The sequence below is a fragment of the Anopheles coluzzii genome, chromosome 2 (assembly GCF_943734685.1).
Source record: "Anopheles coluzzii chromosome 2, AcolN3, whole genome shotgun sequence".
In the NCBI taxonomy this organism is placed as follows: Eukaryota; Metazoa; Arthropoda; class Insecta; order Diptera; family Culicidae; genus Anopheles; species Anopheles coluzzii.
Window position 1 is genome coordinate 1705506 of NC_064670.1, and position 21694 is coordinate 1727199.

General features: G+C 48.7%; 1 protein-coding gene across 3 annotated transcripts in view; it reads left to right on the plus strand.

The window, feature by feature from the left end:
• LOC120949330 (uncharacterized) overlaps window positions 1-21694 on the plus strand; it is a 74899-nt gene that overhangs the window by 46287 nt on the left and 6918 nt on the right. For all 3 annotated transcript variants that reach the window (XM_040366563.2, XM_040366562.2, XM_040366564.2), the window contains exon 3: window positions 20663-20872. In XM_040366563.2, coding sequence (XP_040222497.2) covers window positions 20663-20872 — 210 coding nt within the window. The remainder of the gene's footprint in view (window positions 1-20662; window positions 20873-21694) is intronic.

A 21694-nucleotide genomic window follows, 5' to 3' on the forward strand; every position in this document is an offset into this window, starting at 1 on the left:
CACACTGACACACGTGATGAGCCAATCCATATAATGACGGATGATGATGATGTTGGTGATGATGTTCCGCCTTTTGCTCGATGAAAGGCAGCTCGCTGCTCGTTGGCCAGTGGACGATTGCTACGATGGACCATTTCGTTAATTCTCCGTTCGACCGTCCGACGTAGTAGTGTCGATACAGTATTCCCGGACATGCTTTGCGCATCATTGAGCTTTACGATGCGAGACTGGCAGAACGAACTAATCTTCTTCTGCGTGCCTTGCTGCGTGTCCAGGTGATGGAAGGTATCGGAAATGTGTCAAAACGTGGTTTCGCATGTGATCTGCACTTTGGAGCACACACAGACACATAGGAAACACCCGGCGTACGATTAATCTTCAGCCAGGCGGATGGGTAGCTTCATGACAGCTGCCAAGGAATGTGCAACATTTCTAAGGACACTTGGATGAAGGAGTGTCTTTCGTCGGGAAATTGCTTCCCGCAATGGATCGATCTGCTGCTGCTGCTGCTGCTGGTGGTGGGTTAGCGTGTTGTGTAGCAACCACTGAGCGTGCAGAGAAGCGTGTACCGGGCGCTCACTCAATCTTATCTCTGTGACAGTTTTTTTTTTGCTGCGATGATCTTCGATGAGTAAGGATATTCACTCGGTTTTGTAGAATTAACCCAAGTGTGTACTAGTGTGGGAGCATTTTTTTGCTTCTTCTTCTTTCAGATGAACTGAAAATTATTGGTCATCCTTAGGTGACACAACGAATTTACTGCGTACGCTTTGAGCACGGCCGTCAGTCGTATTTGATCCAATTTTCCATTTTCCAGTTCACTCAGCAACCCACAACCCTCAGGGAATGGTGTTAGCGGGGTGTGTGAATTTTTGGTCTTTCTTCATTCCACAAGAAAAGGACCATTGCGGGCGGGGTGATTGGTGTTCTTTAAGCAACCAATGACGGAGTACTTTTTCGACAGTTGAGCGAGCGTGAACTTTCCATTCTGCCACCAACACCACCCACACCACCCACAATGTCACCGATGAAACGGTAAACGCTTTGGTGCGTGTGAAGCAACACCGACGGGGAAAGATTGATTAGTGAGAAAGTAGTAGAAGTAGTAGTACTTGTGTACTACTGCTTGCGAGGACGCGTTCGACTGGTGGGGATTGGAGGTGGAAATTTTATTTAATTAATAAAGTTTTTCCACTACGAAAGCGCGTGAAGCACAAATTAATTTGAAACTGAACCACCCCGCGGGAGCATCCGTTCCGGTTGGGCGGGGCGTCAGTCTACGACGATATCGATCGACCGGCAATCCCGCGAAAGCGATCCGGCAAAAGTCGAAACGGAAGACGACGATAACGATTCTTAAGGGTTTCTTATCAATTACACGTTCAAGAATAGTAATTTCACCTCAACAAGCAGCCTAGGCCCCGCAGCAGCGGCTGGAACGAGCTAAATGGGTTGAGATGCTGCGAGTGAACGTTTTCTCTTAACCATTGTGCGTACTCTCTTTCTCTCTCTCTCTCATCGAAGGGCAATTACCAACGACGCCATCGAGCGGTCGTCTTGTTGAGCCCTCGGGGAGTGGGAATGGAACTCTAGCAGTACAATTCATTTTAAAAATATAAAGTAAGAAAATAATTCGAACCGAAGTAAATTCCGTGCACCTCGGACGTTTTCACCGCTGAGATGCTGAGATCGGAAAGTACTGATTATTTGTTTTGTCATTTTCTTGTTCCTTTTGGAGATGGAGAGCGTGAAATGGGGAGGGCCAGGGGGAGTAATGCGTGGCATGGACATGGTTCGGAATATTATCATAATTGCTGTCAATTAGGGATGAAAACGGTATCGACACGAACACGAACCTTTCTAGTGGCCGTGGTAGCTGCCCCGGTGTGTGTGCTTGTGTGTGTATGCTTCTGCCAGTGTGTCGAGTACATAATTTGAGTGTCTTTCCCCTCTTGACTCTTGAGTGTGCTGCACGAAGTGGTGGTGAATGGTTGCGACCGGAGGCGATTAAGTAGATATTGAAATTTTAATTGCTGGCTTTTTGCGTTGCCAATGATGATGATGATGACGACGAGTGGTGGTGCTCGGGTGATCGTGATGGGATGGAGCAGAGGGGGCTTGCGGTACTTGATTAAGAAGCACACATCATATTAACGTTGGCAATGGGTGTGCGTGTGTGTGATCGAAATGAGATCAAGCTATCGCGCGAGTTGACATCGATTATGTAAATTCAACATGATCGCGACATTTAAGGGCCAGGTTGTTGTCGGTATTCAATTATGCAGCCCGCCCGATTACAGAGTCACTGTTGAGCGCTTTTGCTTTTACTAGCAGCCTGCACAGGAGTGTAAGGAGCAAACAGATAAACAGAAGTAAATTTCTGTTTTACTCACTCGAAATGGGACCGATAAACAGTCCGACACAGAAAACCCAAAACAGCCAATGGAGGGGGGGGGGGGGTTAACTTGTTATCGTTTCTGGTGCAATGTGGCTGCACATAAAACACGACACAATAAACTTTTGATTACACACATTAAATTAGTGCTGCGCGCATCTACAACCATACCCTTTTCTGGTGCGAGTGCGGACGAGTGTCGAAAGCAGGTTATCTCTCTCTCTCTCTCTCTCTCTCTCTCTCTCTCTCTCTCTCTCTCTCTCGAAGCACCCCGAAGGAAGGAAAATAATAATTTTCCAATGCAGCACACAGTGTGTACCGATAATATAAATACAGCACCTCGCATCACAGGCCACTGGCGCACTCAGTGAGGAACGACCCAGAACGGCTATAAAATCTGCCAACACATGTCATATGTGGAGAATGCGGCACCGTGAACCCCCGGGTCGTGTACGAGCGCGGCAGGGTAACATAAATCAAATTGTTTGGAAGTTTAGTGGAAGCGATCGCTTCTTAATTCGTTACATGCTTCAAGATGGGCGAGCGACGACGATGGCTGCAGCACCCGTGTGGTGCATTTGTGTGTGTGTTTTCTTCGTGACTTTCGGGGCCGCACCGGTAACGGGTTGCATCGAAAACCTTCGACGACCGAAGCTGTATCATGTCCTGTAGCCGCCGCTGCTGCTTCTCTCTCTCTCGCTACGTGGGAAGAGGAAAATTTGTTCAGAATTTATTTGCACACTCGAGCTCGGGAGACTGGTTATGGCTGGTGGCGAGCGCACCATTCCCGTTCAGTCCGTAAGTGTCCCGTGGAAACCCATCGTCCTATCGGCGGACCTGACCCGACTGGGTCGGGCGTCGCAAGTCTGTGTAGAGCGCTCGTTTACGCAGCTGCTTCAGTCAGGATGTCAGCTGGCAGTACTAGCGCATTATGCACCAAAAACTGCACGCTTTGCTACTACAGTCCGGTGCCGATTTGGTGCATCCACGGGATATATGCTGCAAAGGCAACGGGGAGAAAGGTGTCGTTGCTGCTGCTGCTGATGATGTTGTTGGACATAGTTTATGCTTATGAATACATCATTCTCACGGTCGGCGAAGGAGAGCGCATCGCGGGCGGGGTGTGGTTCAAACAATATGGTTCGATGTTCGGTATCAACGATGCAGGAAGCTGTTCAGCCTGTTCAGCTCCCGGATGGCGGAGAGAGTGTAGCGGGAGAACGGGAGAACACAAAATACGATTAAGTACCTTTGTGGGAGCTCCTCTACAACACATGCAGCGTGTAGTCACTGTCAGCGGACCTTGCATGTTGCAGAGCGTATCGGGTGAGCGAGGAAGCGAGGATGTAATCGGAAATGTTTAACGTATTTTTCTGAAAGCTCCATCATTGTTCTACGAAGAAGTGCAGCAAAATTGCACATCATTTTGTCAGCCTCCCGCCACATTCGGTTCCGCGAAAAACCACCAAAAAAGGGGAACAAAGTCGATCAATAACTTTAAAAGCTTTTAAGAACTGTGTGTCGGTAACTGTAACTCAGTGGTGTGTGTAGCCTTATTTCTCGGAAAGAAATGCAATCAACTACCTCGTGCAACATCCAAGTAGGTGAGCCAAACACACACACACGCAAAACTTTCTTACAACTTACAACGACCCCTTTCCCGGGGATAAAGGTCACAGCAACGTGTACACACCACTGGTTGCTAGGAAACGGAACGGTGAATGCTTTTCAATTTAATTTCCATCCACCGCGAAAGGGGCACAGTCACGCACCAGGGCAAAAATCTGGTAAAACGGCGTGCGTTAGGTCAGTGTTGCTGTAGATGGCCTTCAGAAATTGGCGTTGGAACGACCTCAAAAAAAAAAAGCTCCCATGCGTGCTCCAGGTTTCGCGTGCCATCCATCACATTTTGCATTTTCCATTTGGTCGGTGGTGGCGGTGGCTGGCGGTGTCCAATTCTCCAATGGATTACGACTTCCCGACCCTCGGCTCAGCCCACAGGGGTTGGCTATGTTGGCCATCAATCATCAATGGATGCGATCGATGTGTAGCGTGGGAATGTCGGGATGAAGCCTTAGACCGGTCGTTCTATTTTGGGGTTTCAACGTTTCCAGCTCAAAATGTTTGATGGTTGTTTCGTGCCAGAGGTTTCAAATTTAGCCCAATAATAGATGGTTCTATACAGGGCCACACACACACACAAATTCTTCCTAAATATACTTTGTAACGTACAATGGCATAACGCAAATGATGCTTCACCATTTCGCTGGTCCCCTACATAGGAATGCAGTTGTGAATCGTGGGAATGCATATTGCCGCTACCGTTTAACACACACACACACACTGCCGCCGCTTGGTTGGTGGCTTTATTTAGAAAAACATTGCTGATGATGCTTCACGATTTTCCCTCCCCATGACGGCTGGTGGGCGTATTATGCGTGGGGAATTTGGGGAATGTTCCTTCGCCGCTCATCAGAAGGTTCAGCGCCCCATCGCGCATGCATGACGCACGCCGGCAGAAATTATGTGCGATGGAATGTGCAAAATTTCACTTCACTTGCTCTGACTTATTGCCTACGGCTCCCCGGGAGGGGGGGGGGGGGGTACAGTAAGGAGTTTTTATTTGTTTGTGTAGTTTGGCAAACGATTGACAAGTGTAGCGAACGAGGGCTTAAAGTAAACAGAAACGTGATCCATCGTACACGTACGCGAGGCACGGGTAAGAACGGGCTTTCACTATTTGGAATGTAAGAGAAAATTCGGTATGTCCTCTGTAGTCACAGGCCTGGTAGGTGGTGGCATTGGAAACGCCATCGCAGTGCATAATTGGCTCCGGGCCGTGCGTGTGTGTGTGTGGAGGACAAACCACCGAAACCAGCAAAGCCAACAGCCGTTACCGCCGTAACCCAACAACGTATCCGCTGCGTATCCCGTACAAAACGGGATTATAACCACCTGATTAAAATCATCATTACAGAATTACCATGCCCATGATTGTTACGCATTTCATTAATTTTCGGTTCTGGCGGGCTGTGGGCCGTGACTGAGCTTGATCGTGGGAAGAAGGGTAAGGGAAATGCTGAGTACGTAATATTGCAATAATTTAGTAGAATTTATTGGATCGACACTCTCACAGTCGGACGCGTGCGAGTGAAGTGGTCGGTGTATCGATCGGTGGTGGGGGTGGGGCGTTGGGGTCAAATATTACTCAACCAATAGCCGTGCTTAATGAGGCGATTCATTAGCACCTATAAAGCATCTGCCGACCGTGGAAATGCAGCCCATCCAAGCATCTCTTGGTGTGTGTGTAAGCAAACAAAGCAATCGAGTGAGTGGTGGTTCCCTCTGGTTCGCTAGTCGCGTTTACGGTTGGTGCGTTTTGGTCCAATTAAACCATCGATTTTAACACCCGGAAATGCAGGTGTGTGTGTGTGTGACTGTTCCTTCACAACGCTCCCCATTTCCCCAGGTGATTAGGTACCAATCGGGGTAAACTCTGTTATCCTATAATTGGTAACGCTACCCCTGTTCCCCCATTTGCCATGAACACAGACTAGGATCAAAGTTTAAAATTAGTTAAATACAAATTGTTTACCTTTGCCGATGTCGGGGTGTGTGTGTGTGTGTGTGCAACGGGCCGTTTGAAATTCAGAATTTCCGACGAAATGAGTCACTATATACTGCTGATCGCGTGACGGCCAACGAACGAACGGTCGGCTGGTCGGCACCAACGATCAACAGCGTTGCCCTGCCGCTTTCCTATCGCACATGTTTATCAGTGTCATTTACCACGAACCCAAATTACCGGTACCAATTTCAAACGGTGCCCCGTGCAATAGAGGTTTGTGAGTGTGTGTGTGTGTGGGTGTGCTTTTTTTGTCTTCTAATGGCCCCAATGCCGCACCGAGTGCGAGGGTGCAGAAACCTCCGGAAGTTCCCTGGAGATTCGGATGCTAAGTGTGCTTCCCTTTTTATCACCTCGTTTATATTTTACGACGACATTTTAAGTTCCCCATCCCACTCTATACCATTTCAGCGTCGCTTATCGTCTGATGGCACATACCCCCCTCCCACACACACATACAGTTTAACCTCTACTCTCTACCAGACCTTTCTGCACCTTCCAAAACATATTGCAGATATACGAAGGTTGTGCGGGTCTCTCTCTCTCTCTCTCTGAAAGAAAATCAATGTCAAGGTAGTTGATCATGTAAGAAGTGTAAGCGACCGAGTAAAGAGCGAGGGGCTGGAGGGCGGGAATTCACTTGGGAAATGTGAAAATGAAAATGAAACTCATCATCGTTGTCGTCGGCGTCGTCGTCGTCGTCGTAATCATCGTCATGGGCGGGATCTTAACCTTCGCTGAAGTGTGTAATGGACGTAATTCTCGCCTCGGTGGAGGTTAGATCAATTTTTACGATACACCATTTTGCGCGGCATGATATGGTGGAACCGGCGAAAGGTTAATGCTTGTATGAGTGTGTGTGGGTGTGGAGGAGGGTTAATGAAACATACTATTACCCAGATTAAGTTGATGTGATGAGAGTTGCCGAATTACAGGATTAGTTTTCGTTTAAGCTGTTTCGTCCTAATCATCAGCCCCCGGAGCTTAATGGTTATCTCTGGGTAGGTAACTTTGCACCATCGCGCTAGATTACCTTTCCCAGGTTTGGGCTTTTTGGAGGTGAAGTTTTGAGTAGAAGTGGCACAGCTTTGATTGATTTTGTGTGTTGCAGATGGGTGGAATTCTGGGTAAACTTCTCACTAGTCGGACCGAGGGATTACATCTGGGCTGGCTCAACGATTGAACGTGACATATTCGTTTGAACGATCTTCACATGGCTCAGGGGGGAGAAAAAAAAGGAACAAGACTCCCAACAGATGGACATTTTTCAAAACAACATCCCCCGAATTCCAGACCTGCTGGTGAAGGTTTTTGTTTATTCAGCGTACGGGATGCTCTAGTCACTAGTTTTTGGTTGGTTCGAATACTTTTTATTCCTTTTTTTCGTTGATGCATTTTTCCTGTTGACTCCAGCTCGGGCGATGAAGCACATGTTCTAATTCTACGTAATAAACAAACTCACTAGGCACAGCGATTCCCCGTGATCTAGCGATCCCGTGACACTAGTTTGTGTTATTATTTGCATCATTAAAATTGATTGCAGCTCACTCGAAACACAAAATAGGACGGGCACGATCGTACGTGGGGTTGAAACGGGCGCGGCTATATTGGTTTATCATCAGTTACCGATGAAGTTCCTGCCAATTAGGCGTGGAATTGAATTAACGCTTTTGCGACAGTTCCCAAGCGAAAGCGAAAAGCTAGAGGAAAAGCGAGCAGAAAGTATTTATTTTTCAACATGTCAGCCCTCTAAAATCCTGCAACATGCTTAGATGTCTGCAACGGGAGAACTTGTCCGGTGGTGCCGGAGGGAGGGCCTTTGGTGTGTTTAATAGTGCAAGTTCTGATGCCGTCAAATCTGCCCGGCAGCGTAGCGAATGAATGAACGTGCGAATAAAAACCAGTCTCTCTCCCCGATGTCCCAAACGACACACAGGAACGAGAGGGTCGAAAAAACAACGATCAAAACGAGCGACAGAGCGCGCTGACAGGAAATACTTTGACATTTGGTACGATGTCACCAACAACCGACGTCCGTCCATCCGTCCGTCTGTCGAGCAACCGTTTCACCGGCCGACCATCCGAGCTGGTGCTCTCCGGTGCGAGGGTTGCGTTCTGGGACGAACCGAGGCCTGACTTCTAGATTTGTCGATCATTCGCGCAGCGCAGCGCTCCATTTCGGTATGGTTTTATTGGGCCGCCGGTGCTATTTCGGTGCGCCGATGTTGATGAGCCGTATTAAGAACTGGGCAGAAACTGTGCGGGGAGTGGGTGATGATGCCCATCAAAAACACACGGCCACCGTAGTACGACACGTCGTCGGGAGCAAACGATGAGATTTTAGGTTGCATGCAAAACTGTTGGCGTGTTTTGATTTTGGGTAATGGATAAACTACATGGATCTGAAGCAGGTTTTGAAGCAAAAAATCAAATTATACGTGTCTGCCAACATGAGCCTTAGAAATGATCTAACAAACTGTTAGAGCACTGGAATTGAATAGTAATACGGATAAGCATTGTGTTGTGTGGATTGAAGACATCGTACAAAAATACTGGTTTGACCATCCATGATACACCTAGCTAAAGGGTTTGGGGCAGTCCCGTTGTACAGTCGTCAACTCGAACGAGTCAATAACATGCCCGTCATGGGTTCAAGCCTAGAATCGACCGTCCCCCCGTAGCAAGGATTGACTATCCGGCTGCGTGGTAGTGAAATAAGTCTCGAAAGCCTGTATAGGCCGGCATGTCCTCCTAGGACGTTACGCCAAATAGAAGAAGAAGAAGAAGAAGCTGGAAGAAGCATATCAAACTAACGACCGTGTCCATCTGGTTTCAACTCAAAAAAGGTACAATCTGTAAAAAATGATAATGCAAATATTTTACCTCGAGCCGATCGTTTGAAGTGTTCCAATTAATCTATGCGCATAAATTAAGCCGAAAAAGCATACCGATCGTATCACACACTGATTCAATGCCACCAGCGCGGAGCATTGAGGGAATTCAACGGGTTCTCGTTGATCGTTCGATGATGCGTACGATGATTGTGGAATGTTTGGGGTTCAATTCCTCTTTCCACAGCCGCCTTAGACACACACCGGTCCTACGGCTTGTGGTGGTTTGCTACTTTTTAATGAGACTATGAGAGAGAGAGAGAAACACAAAATAAAACCATCCGCCCAACGCTGTCCGTGAAGCCTGCCTGGGCCATGATTAGTTTTCATTTCTAATTAGTGAAAATTGAATTAGGAACGTTGTTAGGACGTTAACCATCCTAAGCGTAGTCACCAGTCTCAGTGATTTATCCCCACCGAAAGGTATGGAGAAAGGTTCCGAGGATGAGAGAATTTAGTTATCTTTTTGATACTTTCTGCTGCGAAATGATGGTCTTTTTACTTCACAGAACCCCTTCGGGAAAACACTGGCGGTCCCTAATTATTTTAGGACCAACATCCGTAGCGAGAGCGAGATTTGGTGGGCCGTTCGTTCCCCCCCCCCCCCCCAAGCTGAATCACTTATTGTTTTGTGTTTTACTCTTTCAATTATACGACCTTGATTGAAAGATTCCTGCGCTGAAAATTCATTTACCTAAGTTGATATTTTTATGTTAATTCGATCCGATTATTACTCGGAGCGCGGAGCATTGAGTCCGTCGATCGTGTTCACCATGGTTACTTGGGAGACGAATGAAAGGCCTACTTATTGCGGGCCGCCAATTTCTTACTTCTTGTCAAGTTCGACGGCAAGCATCGGTTGGGACGCGACGTGTACGAAAGCAGCTTTTTCTCTCCTTCGCACCCCCCCAAAAAAAAAGGCCCCAAGGGGTGGCTTATTTTTGGCGGAATATTTTCACCCCACAGAAGAATGCTAGGCCAACTACTACCATTTCCCTCTTTTTGCCTGTTTTGAGCTGGTAAAACAAAACGGGCGGGCGTAAAGAAAATGCCTTAAGCCTCTTGGTGGTGATGGTGGTGGCGCTGGTCCGACCGCGGTCGCCGGGTTTCGCATGGCCGGAAACAAAATCAATTAATTTATCGCAGCTTGCGAAACACGCTTTTTTGGTGGTTTTGACTGGTTGGTGCGGTTGGCTGCGGCGTGGCTGTGGCTTGGCTGCGGGGATTAAAAGCGATAAAATAGTGGTTGAATAATTTCCTCGTAAAGTTGACCTCAACGGCGGCCCCAGCCAGAGCACGGCGTGCGCGCCGTCCTTCAAGGAAGTTTTGTGTTGTGTTTATGTTGTACACAAAAGGTCCTCCTGCACACTCCAGACTCTTCTGCAGGAGCAGCAGGATCCTTGGGAGAGTTCACAGTCACACTCAAACCACCACCACCACCACGATGAGTGGGTGGGCGAATATTAATCACTGCTGGAAATCACGATCGAAACAAAACATTAAAACCCACGCGGCAACTTCTCTTCCCCCTTTTTTTTGTACGCTACAAGCAACTATTGCCAACTTTTCTAGTCTCTGTGGCTGTAGATGTGCGCCAGCGAACAAAAAACGAGAGTCTAATATGTTCTAGCAGCAGCATTTGGCGCGCCTGGTACAGCGAGGCGCAAGGAAGGACCCACAAACGGACTCGGGAGAAAAGGGAGTAGACGCGCGTCGTCCGCCCGACTGTCGACAGGAGCACAGTGTTGTAGTTCCTGCCGTCTGCCTTCAGGTGGTGGAATATTCATAGCCAGCACGGGCACAGGCCGCCACCGTAGTTTGGAATTAACTTGTTTGCATTTGGTGTCGCTGTCGTATGGATCATGAATATTTAAACTTTGTCTACTTCACTGGGACTGGGTCCGTGCTGGGTCGACGAAAGTTGGACCAGAACGAGGAGGAGGAAGAAAGTATGCAATCCAGCCGCCACCACCAGCACCAACGGTCGGGATCGGATTTGACCGGCGAAAAAGTACACCCAATACACATGCACACGAAGAGGGGAAAAATGTGTGTGTGGTCCTCTGGAGTGCATTGTTTTTTTCCCCGTAGGCTTGCACCAGGAGTTCCCGGTCCCGATGATAGTCCACTTTCCATACGCGTGGCGTCGTAAGCGGTTGAGCAGTAATTCGACCGTTTATTGAGTGCCTTTTTTATCAGTTGTTGGGATATCCACTATGTTGTTCTTTTTTTGTTGTTGTAGTGTGGATGCTTTCCTGCCCTAAGGTACAGAAGGGAAAAAACACATCAGTAGACAGAGAGAGGATGAAGAGTAATTTGCATTAAATACTAAGCGTTTTTACAGCAGAACTACGGGACACGGTACTAGTGATGTGCTGTATGAGGCGCACCCACGACTCCGATCCGACTCCGACTATTGTTAGTTCGATTCCGACTCCAGCAAAATGGAACCACTAGATCCGCCCGGAGTCGGAGTCGACCGGAGTCGTCCGGAGTCGACGACTCCGAACGACTCCGAACGACTCCGAACGACTCCGAACGACTCCGAACGACTCCGAACGACTCTGAACGACTCCGATTCCGGGCGACTTCGGACGACTCCGAACGACTCCGAACGACTCCGATTCCGGGCGACTTCGGACGATTCCGAACGACTCCGAACGACTCCGAACGACTCCGAACGACTCCGGACAACTCCGGGCGACTCCGACGACTCCGAACGACTCCAAACGACTCCGAACGACTCTGAGCGACTCCGGATGACTCCGACTCCGGGCGACTCCAGACGACTCCGAACGACTCCGAACGACTCCGGATGACTCCGGATGACTCCGACTCCGGGCGACTCCGTACGGCTCCGGACGATTCCGAACGTCTCCGGATATTGCAGCGAGGACCTACCTTCCGGAGTCGATTCTGAATTTATCGGAGTCGGACCGGAGTCGACTCCGGATTTTTTCCAACTTTACCCATCACTACACGGTACTACAGGACGCTAATAACACACGTGCGCGTCCCAACCAATTGCGCTGATCCTGTTGCGTATCTCGGCGTGTGCGCACCAGGAAGGTTTCGCATGAGGAAACGAGAATGGGGTGGGAGGGGAGGGTACAAAATTTGCATCGAAATGAAATGCAATTATGAGGAAAAAGTTTTATTCGCTTCAACGACGACGGGGGTGGTGTACACAACAATATATCACACCTTTTGCACAGGTCGCTCTCCACCGTTCCACGTCATCAGTCGCCTGTACGGCTGACAATGGCGTGGAGCGTTTTGAATTTTCGAGCAGGGGGAGCTTCGTGTTGTAAAATGGGATTTATTGACTTTTAACGGCCTTTTTTTCTAAAGGTGCCCATGTGTCTGCAGCTGCAGCGAGAGGTGTTGAAAAAATGTTCGAATTATTCAAATGAACCGCCTTGGTGTTGGGGAGGAAAAAGCGGAAAGCAAAAACCCCAAGGAGGACCAAGGCTCACCTGATTCGTGGGTTTTGTGTGTTGTGCTGTGTTTACCACCATCGTGGTAATTGACTTCGTTATGTTTCATTTCCATCATTCCCCCCTCCCCCTGCAAAAGAACGGAGACGTGGAATAGGGAAGAGCAACAATCATTAGACGGTGCAGCGGCGCTGTTGTAATGGAGAAGACGCGCACCGTTCCGTGAGTCGGGCGCAAAGGAAAACAAACGACAAACTGGGTACAAAATATTGGTCTGTTTATTATTTGTATCTTCTGTATCTGCCCAGAGGGGGGGGGGGGGGGGGAGGGGGCGGAAATCGACACCCAGACCTATCTGGAAAGAAATCGTTCCGATGTGTTTGTGTGTTTGCTTCGTGTGCAAATCACACATTTCATACAAAGAAAGCTGCGAAAGCGAAGCGAACATTGAAGTATCATTTTCCGACCGACGACTGTTTGTCTCGGAAAAACTGTAGCAATGAATAAAAAAACAATGGGACCAGAGCGCCAGTTCCTGGTAAAAAGAGAGGTAACCGATTTCAGTGGATGAAATAATAATATCCATTTTCCGCTTCGATAAATGTTTGGCGCAAGCAGCACAGCAAGGGTCACCACACAAACAACCTTTTCCATGACGTGGAAAAGTGATTGCGAGTGCCCCGGTTTGCCAAATGCGTCCCGATGACATCACACCCGCGAAAGGTTATATTTTGTATTTCTATATCACAAACTCCAGCAAATCAAGCCTCGCAGGCTAGAATGCCGTCGGTTGACGCGTTCTGCTTCCCAATCTAACCCAACAGCAACGAGGAGCTAAATTGAGCTCCATAATTCAGTGCTTGCTCGGAAATGATACACAGATTTTGACCTACCGACACAAACGACTGGAGACTGGAGCAGAAAGGAGGAGCGGGGGACTGGGGCTGTGTACCTTTGCATCCTTCCATAAATAACGCCCATTAAGCATTTTTACTGTAGAGATATATCTTCATTACGCGACAAATCCGGCCGTCGTTTACCACCACCATTCACCATTCGTCCCCTGCAACCCGGGTTGGGTCAAAAGTACTGGACGGGACCTGCTCCAACCTTCGTCCTCGGGATATGCTTCCCATGGTGCGAAGTTTCAGTGTATGTGTGTGAGAGTGTGTCACGGTTTTCAGGGTCAGCCGGGACGAACACGGGAGCCGAACGCGAGGAAGGAGATCCTTCAGGGGTTTGTGAATCCCCATGACATGGCAAATAGTTGTCCCGATGCCCAAAAAGTCGGAGACTCTGAGTCTTGTACCGTAATGCACCAACCACACAGCTGTCGGGTGTGTCCTCCACTCGAAACCGGTTGAAATGGTCTGAAGAGCAGTTAGTTTCGGTGTAGATTTGGGTCAGTTTGGAATCAAACTTTGTCTGTTTCTGTGGCTCTCCCGCCCGAAAGCGTGTCGGTTTGACCAATGGCTGAGCTAGGTGTTCGGTGTGTTATTCTAATGCGCCTCCGTCTGGCTCCAGTGATGCATCCGAGACCCGCAAAACCGCTTGAGGCGATCATTTACAACATTCAATTCCAGCTCCCGCCGACTTGCAGACTTGCTGTCGCTTTGATAAGAGCGGGGGTCGTATGCTAAACGCTGGCCGGGATTACGGGATTCTATCATTTCGGAAGTCATTAGACATGTTTGGTGGACAGTCCGCTCGAAAAACAGTACAGTACCATTATTTGGGAATGCAACAAGCATGATGGGGCTTGGGTCAGCAGCTGCGATGCCTAATGCCCCATGCACACTGCACACAGTCGCTACGGCTGGTTTCCATGGACCACAGGTTACCGCGATTGTGGGAAAATTTTCCAGTGGTTGACTCCCATCGCCGCCTACTCCTCACCCTCCTCCCAAGCATGGGTGAAAATAAGCGTGTGTCCGTTTTTCCCACCGGCAAACGAAGTAGGCTCCACTTTTTGCAGGCGCATAGTTGGCTCGCAGTCGGTGCCTGTGTTACCGGTGGTTTCGTGGCTTTTTGTCGTCTCGCTTCGCTTCAGCTATATACAGTACCCGGGAGTAAAGTGCTACGGGATGCGGGCACACGGTTCGGTTGTGGCGCGCAGTCTGGCGAAAGTTAGATAACGGAGAACGATGGGCAAAGTTTTGGTTCCAAAAATCGTAGCCCTTGCTGCTGCTGCTGCTGCTGCTGCACCAGCGGAACTACAGCTTTTTCCGGTCACAGTTGTCGTCGAGGAAGCGCGAGAGTGTGTGAGAGTGAGTGGAAAGTTTAATTGTGTGCTATCATTTCCTAAAAAGTCGGTTGTTTATGATTTTTATAATTTGTCCGCACGTTTTAATAGTGGAGCGGGTCCGGGTTGTGTGTGTATGATATTTAGTGTGTTCATCTACGGGTTTTTTTTTATCATCCCACAAAAAAGCATTAGCTGATTCAGGCGAAAAGTTGGTAAATATAATTCCATATCCTGTATTTAATATTCAATGTAAGGCGAATTTCAGGAAGTTCATTATTTGCGCACCTCGTTGGTATATCGAATAAAGTGTGAAAGAGAGGAGGAACTCAGTGTGTGTGTGATGGCGCTCAATGCTGCTTACCTTCATCCGGAATCGGTTGGATTGTAGTGCTTAAAAGTTCCTTATCTATTATTCTCTTTCTGTGAGCCTTTTCGCTTATTGTGTGCTGCTGTGCTGCGGGTGTTATGGTGGTCTTTGGCGAATCCTTCATTGCCACCTGCCCAGTGCTCTGCCGGTCGTGTTCTGCTTTATCGAACCGGAAACACTCTCTTCCTTCATCGTCTAGCTTTTAACACTTTCCTCCTTATTCGATTGTTGGTTTTTATGCTTCTCTTTAAACATTTAGTTTTGTGTGCCGTGTCCCTTCGGGCGACACGAATCATATAAAAGAAAGTACCTTTTGCCCCGTATCCACCAAGACCAAGATCCACCGTATCTTGCGGGGGGGCAAGACATTTTACACCGCCTACTGTGTGGAGTTGAGTTGGCGTGTGAATTATTCCCTGCGGGAATTTAACAAGCAACGCGGCCCCCATCCTTGCCAAAAGAAACCCGCCTCTTCATCACCTTCTCAACTCCCCCCCACCCGGGTTAGGGGACGAATGAAGTGCAGACAAAATGTCACTTAAAATTAATTTTTCGAGTGGACTTGTGGCGCATCTCGGGCTCCATTTCTCCGTCTCCGTCGCTCCCAGCACTGTGACCTGGGACGGTCTGGGCTTGCTAAATGAATGTTGTATGTTAATTTTACACGCGCCACCAGCGGAATGTTGCTGGTGCAAACTCCCCATCCGGGAAGAGACTTGCCCGTTTGAAAATGCAACGTACTTCAGACATTCGGGCGCTAGTCCAACGACCCGAAACAGTTGTGTTCCACTGGTGGTGGGACGCTTCGACGTATGTGTGTGTGTGTGTGTGTGTGTGTGTGTGTGTGTGTGTGTGTGTGTGTGTGTGTGTGTGTGTGTGTGTGTGTGTGTGTGTGTGTGTGTGTGTGTGTGTGTTGGGGTTGGGTGTATTTGATGAAGAACTTCCGCTTTGTTGTTTGTCAAGTGGCAGACCACTGTAACGCGCCGGTTTCCGCCTGCCTCCTTCCCCTCAGATACTGGTGGTGTTGGGGAGAACCGTTGTCCTTCCCTTCATACAACGGCTCGTGCTGCTTACACCTGAGTGAACTTCGATTTTTGAACTGGACCGAAAAGCGATTCCACTCCGATCGTGGGCATGGGGAGAGGGCGACGAGTTCTATTTACCTTCCCCGGGAGGACACGCTGTGTGGGTGTGTGGGTGTGTGTGGTAGTAGTACATGATCGAGGCGTTGCTATGATGAGAGCGAGATTGGATCCGGAGCAGTGACGATGGATTTTAAAGGGTTGGTTGAGCTTTTCTCGGTTGGTTGGAATTCCAAGTTCAGGTCCGGGTCTCGGGTCCGTTCGTCCGGCTGGCTTCATTGATTCCCACCAACGGTCAGGGTTCAAGTGGAAGGAGGAGAGTTACAGGAAATGAAGTTCAAAATACAATCTAATGACACTTGCTGTCGCTGACATGATGATTCACTTCGTCCGGCGGGGTTCGTGCGACCCTGGAAGGTTCCCGTGTTGGTTCTCCCAGGCACCAATAGCGTTCCGAGCACTACCATTCTCGACATGTTCGCCTTTGGGTGTTTTGTTTGACAATGTACCGGTAAAGTTCCGGACCCGAAAGTGTTAGTTGGACACAGTGTCGAATCGGAGGAAAAGGATTCCGTCGAACAGTAGCTCTTTCCACAGCACTCTGGCAAATTTGAGCTTCTGGTGTGTAGCTGGTACTCCGTACACGTGGTCTTTGTGTGAATTTGTGTGTCTGTGTGATGTAGGTGGGACTTTTCAGCATCACCGAATCTTACACCGTAGCGGCAAAAACGGAAACGCTCGAGGAAGAAAGATTTATTCGCTTCGGTGACTTTCGATCCCTTCTCGTGCCTGTGCCCTCTAAGTGTCCGCGTGCCCGAGTTGACATGACTTTAAAACCTTAACAGGCCGTTATCATCACCGTTGCATCCCGAACCGAACCCGACACACGTTGACTAATTGCATCAAAAGACTCTCATCCTCTCAGCTCGCGCTCGTACCGTTGTAGGGATGAGAATGGTTGATGACAGGCGAGGATCGGTCGCACGCTGACGGGATGACCTAGTTGCATGTTGCCCTAGTCGAGCGGAGCCGAGAAAAGCTGTTACAAAAGTACTTCCAAGGTAGTGCTCTAAGCATACCAAACTACTACGGTGTACATCAGCGCGGCTAAATTGCCATAAATTGATTTACGACAGTTTCTGTGACACATTCTCTATAGTCCGTCGGCCAATGGTGACTCCATTACCAGTGAGCCTTGAGCTCTCTCGGCATCACAGTGTGCGGGGTAGGGGAGCTAGATGATTCGAAGGGAATTACACCGGCGTGTCGCGAATTCTTCGATAGCGTAGCTTCTCTGCACGCTGTCAACGTCGGCTTAGTAACGCCGTCCGTCTACACGGTGATCGTTGGTGAATAGCGAAAAGAAATCATAGTAGGCAGGAAGGCAGCACGAGGGTAGGTGGGACCGATATGACGTCGTTCGCTCGGTAAACGCTCCGGGGCATAGTAGGCAGCCGGTAAATCCCCGGAGCAACTAGCGAGGAAATCTAATGGCGCTAAGAGGACGAACCCGTGCGCGAACGTCGGAAATCGGAAGCTTTCATAAGATTGTGAATATTTATCCCGTTTTCCCGGGAACCGGTGCGCGCGCGCGTGTGTGTGTGTGCCGTGAGTGTTTGTGTTTGCCGCGAGTGACGGTGTCGTCCCTAGCGACAAGAAAACAAAAGTCAGCTTAGCGTATATCCTTTAGCAGCACGGTGCCGGGCCCGCTCGAGACACATCGCATCGAGCACCGATGGTGGTGCAGGTCCGCAGGCAAATCGGAAACTCGAATCGGCACACGCCTAACGACTGGCGGAGCGTCTTGTTGCCGGCGGTAAGCACGAAATGTAATCAAATAAAAAGCGCGCACGTGAATCAAAGATGGCGCTGTTTCGGTGCTAGGCGCAGAGAATCGACAGAACCGGGAGTTGTCTAGGCATCGGGAAATTGACGGGAAGAATTCGTAATGTTATTACTAATAATAGTAATAATAATGATAATAATGATAATAAAAGCAAGAATCGTCGTCGTACGAGTCGTCCCGCACGTGCAAGAATCGCGTTGTTGGCGCGCTCTCGACGACAGACTAGCGGCGGAAAGCATCGGCAAAAAAGCCTAAAGCCCTTGAAAGGCAGACTAACGAAGGACGTAAAGCGTTCGACTGGGATCAGAGATGAATGGCCAATAGATAAATCCGAATTGGATGAAAGATGACATCGACAATAGAACAAGGGGGGGCGGAGAGCATGGTCTCGGAAATGTTCGATCAAATAAGAAGCTGGTGTGTAGAATCTTGGAACGGAAACATTCGGTGCTTCCATTATACATATTACCAAGCGAGGAACGCAAATTCATTGGAAACGACGTTTGAGTGAGTGTTAAAATTTTAAGTAACTGGCATGACACAATCATTCCCTGTTGGTTTCAGGTTCTACAGTCTCTAAAGCAAGCAAGGAGCCATTTACTCCAAAAAAAAAAAAAAACAAGAAATTCTTGGTAACGATGAGAGTGCAAAAAATCGGCCACAGCTGTAATGTATGGCCTCCACTGGGTGTGTGTGTGTATTGCTCCAGCAATCGATCGAGAAATGAAAATGGATGGATGGGAAGCTCAGCTGTAATAGAGATTCCAACGAAAGCAACTCACTCTGCCAGGAGTAGTGAACCGCAAGCCGGCTCAATTGTGGAGTGCCATCAGAGCAGCTTTCATCCTTTTTCTTGCCGAACCGGCCAAACCATGTAAGGAGCTGCTGACTTCTGAACTGCCGGGAAGTCGATGGGCGAGGGCGAAAGAAAAAAAAAAGGATCGCAGCATTCGACAATGGCACCGGGTCTCCGTGTGCATGTAACAATGCCGACACGTTCGACGAGAGACTTCTCCACGCCAGGTTGGTTTCACCTGGTGTACAACTTTTCGGGCCAATGGGTGGATAAAGGGGCGCGATGGTTCCGTGTGCTGAACGACTTTTCTTGGTAACGCTCAAGCGATCGAATGTTTGCCGGAAGAAGGTAGGGGAGAGGAGGTTGAAGGAACCCTTTTGCCTTCAATTGAGGATCCACGTTGGTTCGTGGTGCGGTGACAATAGCAAGGCTGGGGCGTGCGGGCGCACCCGCTCGCTTGCTTTCTGCTGAGCTTGCTGCTCTCGAGATCGATCCAGCAACTGACCGGGCGGCATCCCCGAAGCGGAGAACGAGAACCCTCTTAAATAAATCTCAATTACGACGACACGGGCAACGGTAAATAGCTTCTCACGTTTCATCGTTTGCCTGTGCCCGGTGACGCGATGGTTTGCCATTCGTCGGCTGTCGGCCCGGGGAACAACCCATTCCAATTACACCGAGAGGGCACCGAGCGCGCAGATGGGAATCAGTCGATCGTAACAACTCTCGGAAGGTTCGGCCGTTTGTTGGCCGCTGGGAACCCCGAAACCGGCCGGAGGAGGACAGTCGCGCGATTATTGCTCAATCATTTCGTCATTTTTCATTCATTCATTCATTCATTCGTTTCCATTCGGCGGCTACTACTCTCTCGGCAAGGGGGAAGGACACAGCCAACAACAGTCGTCACCAACCATGTGGCCCACATTCGCTGGCCGTTTAAAGTGCAATTTTATTTCTCTTTAAATCAACCTCAAGATGGACTTGCTCGAAAACATGGGGCAGATGCTGCCCAGAAATGTGTCGGAAATGCGAAAGTAATAGATTGCAGTGGTCGGTACAAAGCGCGACCGGTCCGGGTAAATTTGGTGAAATTATTTACATAGAAATTTGAATTTGAAGCACATGTGCGGTCGTACTTCAATGGTCGACCGATTCCTCAAACCCGGAATGCTATTAACGCAACCCATTTAGGAGAAGCTCTTTAGCAGGAAAATTGGCTTTAATGTATCTTTCATGTGATTCTCCACAAGGTGGTTACGGACAAATGGGAGTCGCTCGCATCGGTGGGGGTGGGGGTGGGCCGTGTGCCCTTTTATGCTGCACCATCGTCAGCTATTCTATGATATGTTGTATGATGTATGCTATCAAAACATTTCTTCGAACCTGAGCTCCCAGTTAGCGAGTGAAGGTTTTTATTATTTTTGCTTCCTCTTTCTTCGCATCATATTTCCTTGCAGATGATGGGGAACTGGGTGTGTGTATGTGTGTGTGTATGTTTTTTGCATAACAGAAACACCCAGAAGAGGATTTCGTTTTCATTTCCCGTAATTAAATGATGCTGTGCTCTCGTGCGCCGTGCGGGTGTGCCGGCTGGTGCTGGAAACCCATGTGCGAGAAGCGTAATAAAAACATCTTCTACTGGTGGTATTTTCGGCTTTGTTCTTACCGAGAACGCCATAGAAAGTGACGTATTAAATGGCAAAATATTACAAAGAAGTTGTGCTTAAATAGTAGCTGAAATCGATCGATGGTTAGAGTGAAGTTGCCTTCATGAAAACTGAGTAACAAGATTTTGAGTAACGTATTTTCAACGTGTTTTGAGTAATTGTGAAGTCCGTCCTGCTTTTATCATAGTAAAATGCAAATCCGCACGGAAATTGTTCCTCCACTAAAGCGGGATGGCATTCTTAACGCATGTGCAAACATATTTCCGGTAATTTCTCTAATTCTTTCCATGCTTTGCTCACTATCTTTACAGCCCTGCTATGCATGAACGGGTGGTTGGTGCACGCCCGAAAGTGTTACATCTGTGGCGAGGGTGCCGATGGCCCGTTCCGGACGCTACCGACGCATCACGGCCAGAGCAGTGTGCCGACCGTGGAAGGCACTTGCGAAGACTTCCGGCCGGAGGAGAAGTATGCCTTCGACTGTCCACCAACGTACACGAGCTGCCTGACGCAGGTTGATGGTAAGTTACTGACTGTCTGTTCGCGCACGTGTGTGTGTGTTTGTTATAGAAAGTAGCTTTCCTCGTCTTGTAATGAGCTAAGCCGGCGTGATAAATTTTGACAAATTTGTTGGCCGTAGCAGAATTTGTCCGAGTGGACGAGAGGTTAACGTTATGCCGGTGAAGTTTGGTTTTATCATCGCAAACATAATCGTAAAACAGATTTTTAAATCGGTTCATGTACTTCTGACGTGTCCCTGCTGTCCCTAGACCGGGCGCGTCCAAGTGTCCAACACCGAGCAACGTTGGGCACGTTGGGCAAGATGATGCTACGTTACGATTATGATGGTGACAAAAACGATAATGATCACGACACTGCCCGTCTGATGTCGCCTGTACTCATCAGATGATCATGACGATAATGATGATGATGATGATGACGGTGCTGATTCTGTTGATACTGATGGTAATGATGGTGGTAAGAGATTATTCCTAACTAACATGAAGCGAGAGAGAGAGGGCCACTCGAGAAAAGATACAAATGACAAGTGCACACACTTGAGCGCTGTGCTTTGTCGCATCGGGTATGAATGCACGAGGGTATGTATCACTCTTTCGCTTGCGGGTTCCAATGGTGGCGTGTGGCTTTTTGTGCCTGGATGGCTTTTTTAGCTGCTCATTAAAACATATGGCTCTCCACCGTTACACTTTCTAGGAAGTAAAAGAAGTAACCAACCAACGGCAGCCCTGAATATGTGTCCCCTTGCCTTGAATGTTGAAACCTTCGGTTGCGGTTTACGCCGAAGGGCAACCGTTCGTATTAACGCACTTGCCAGGGGTCTC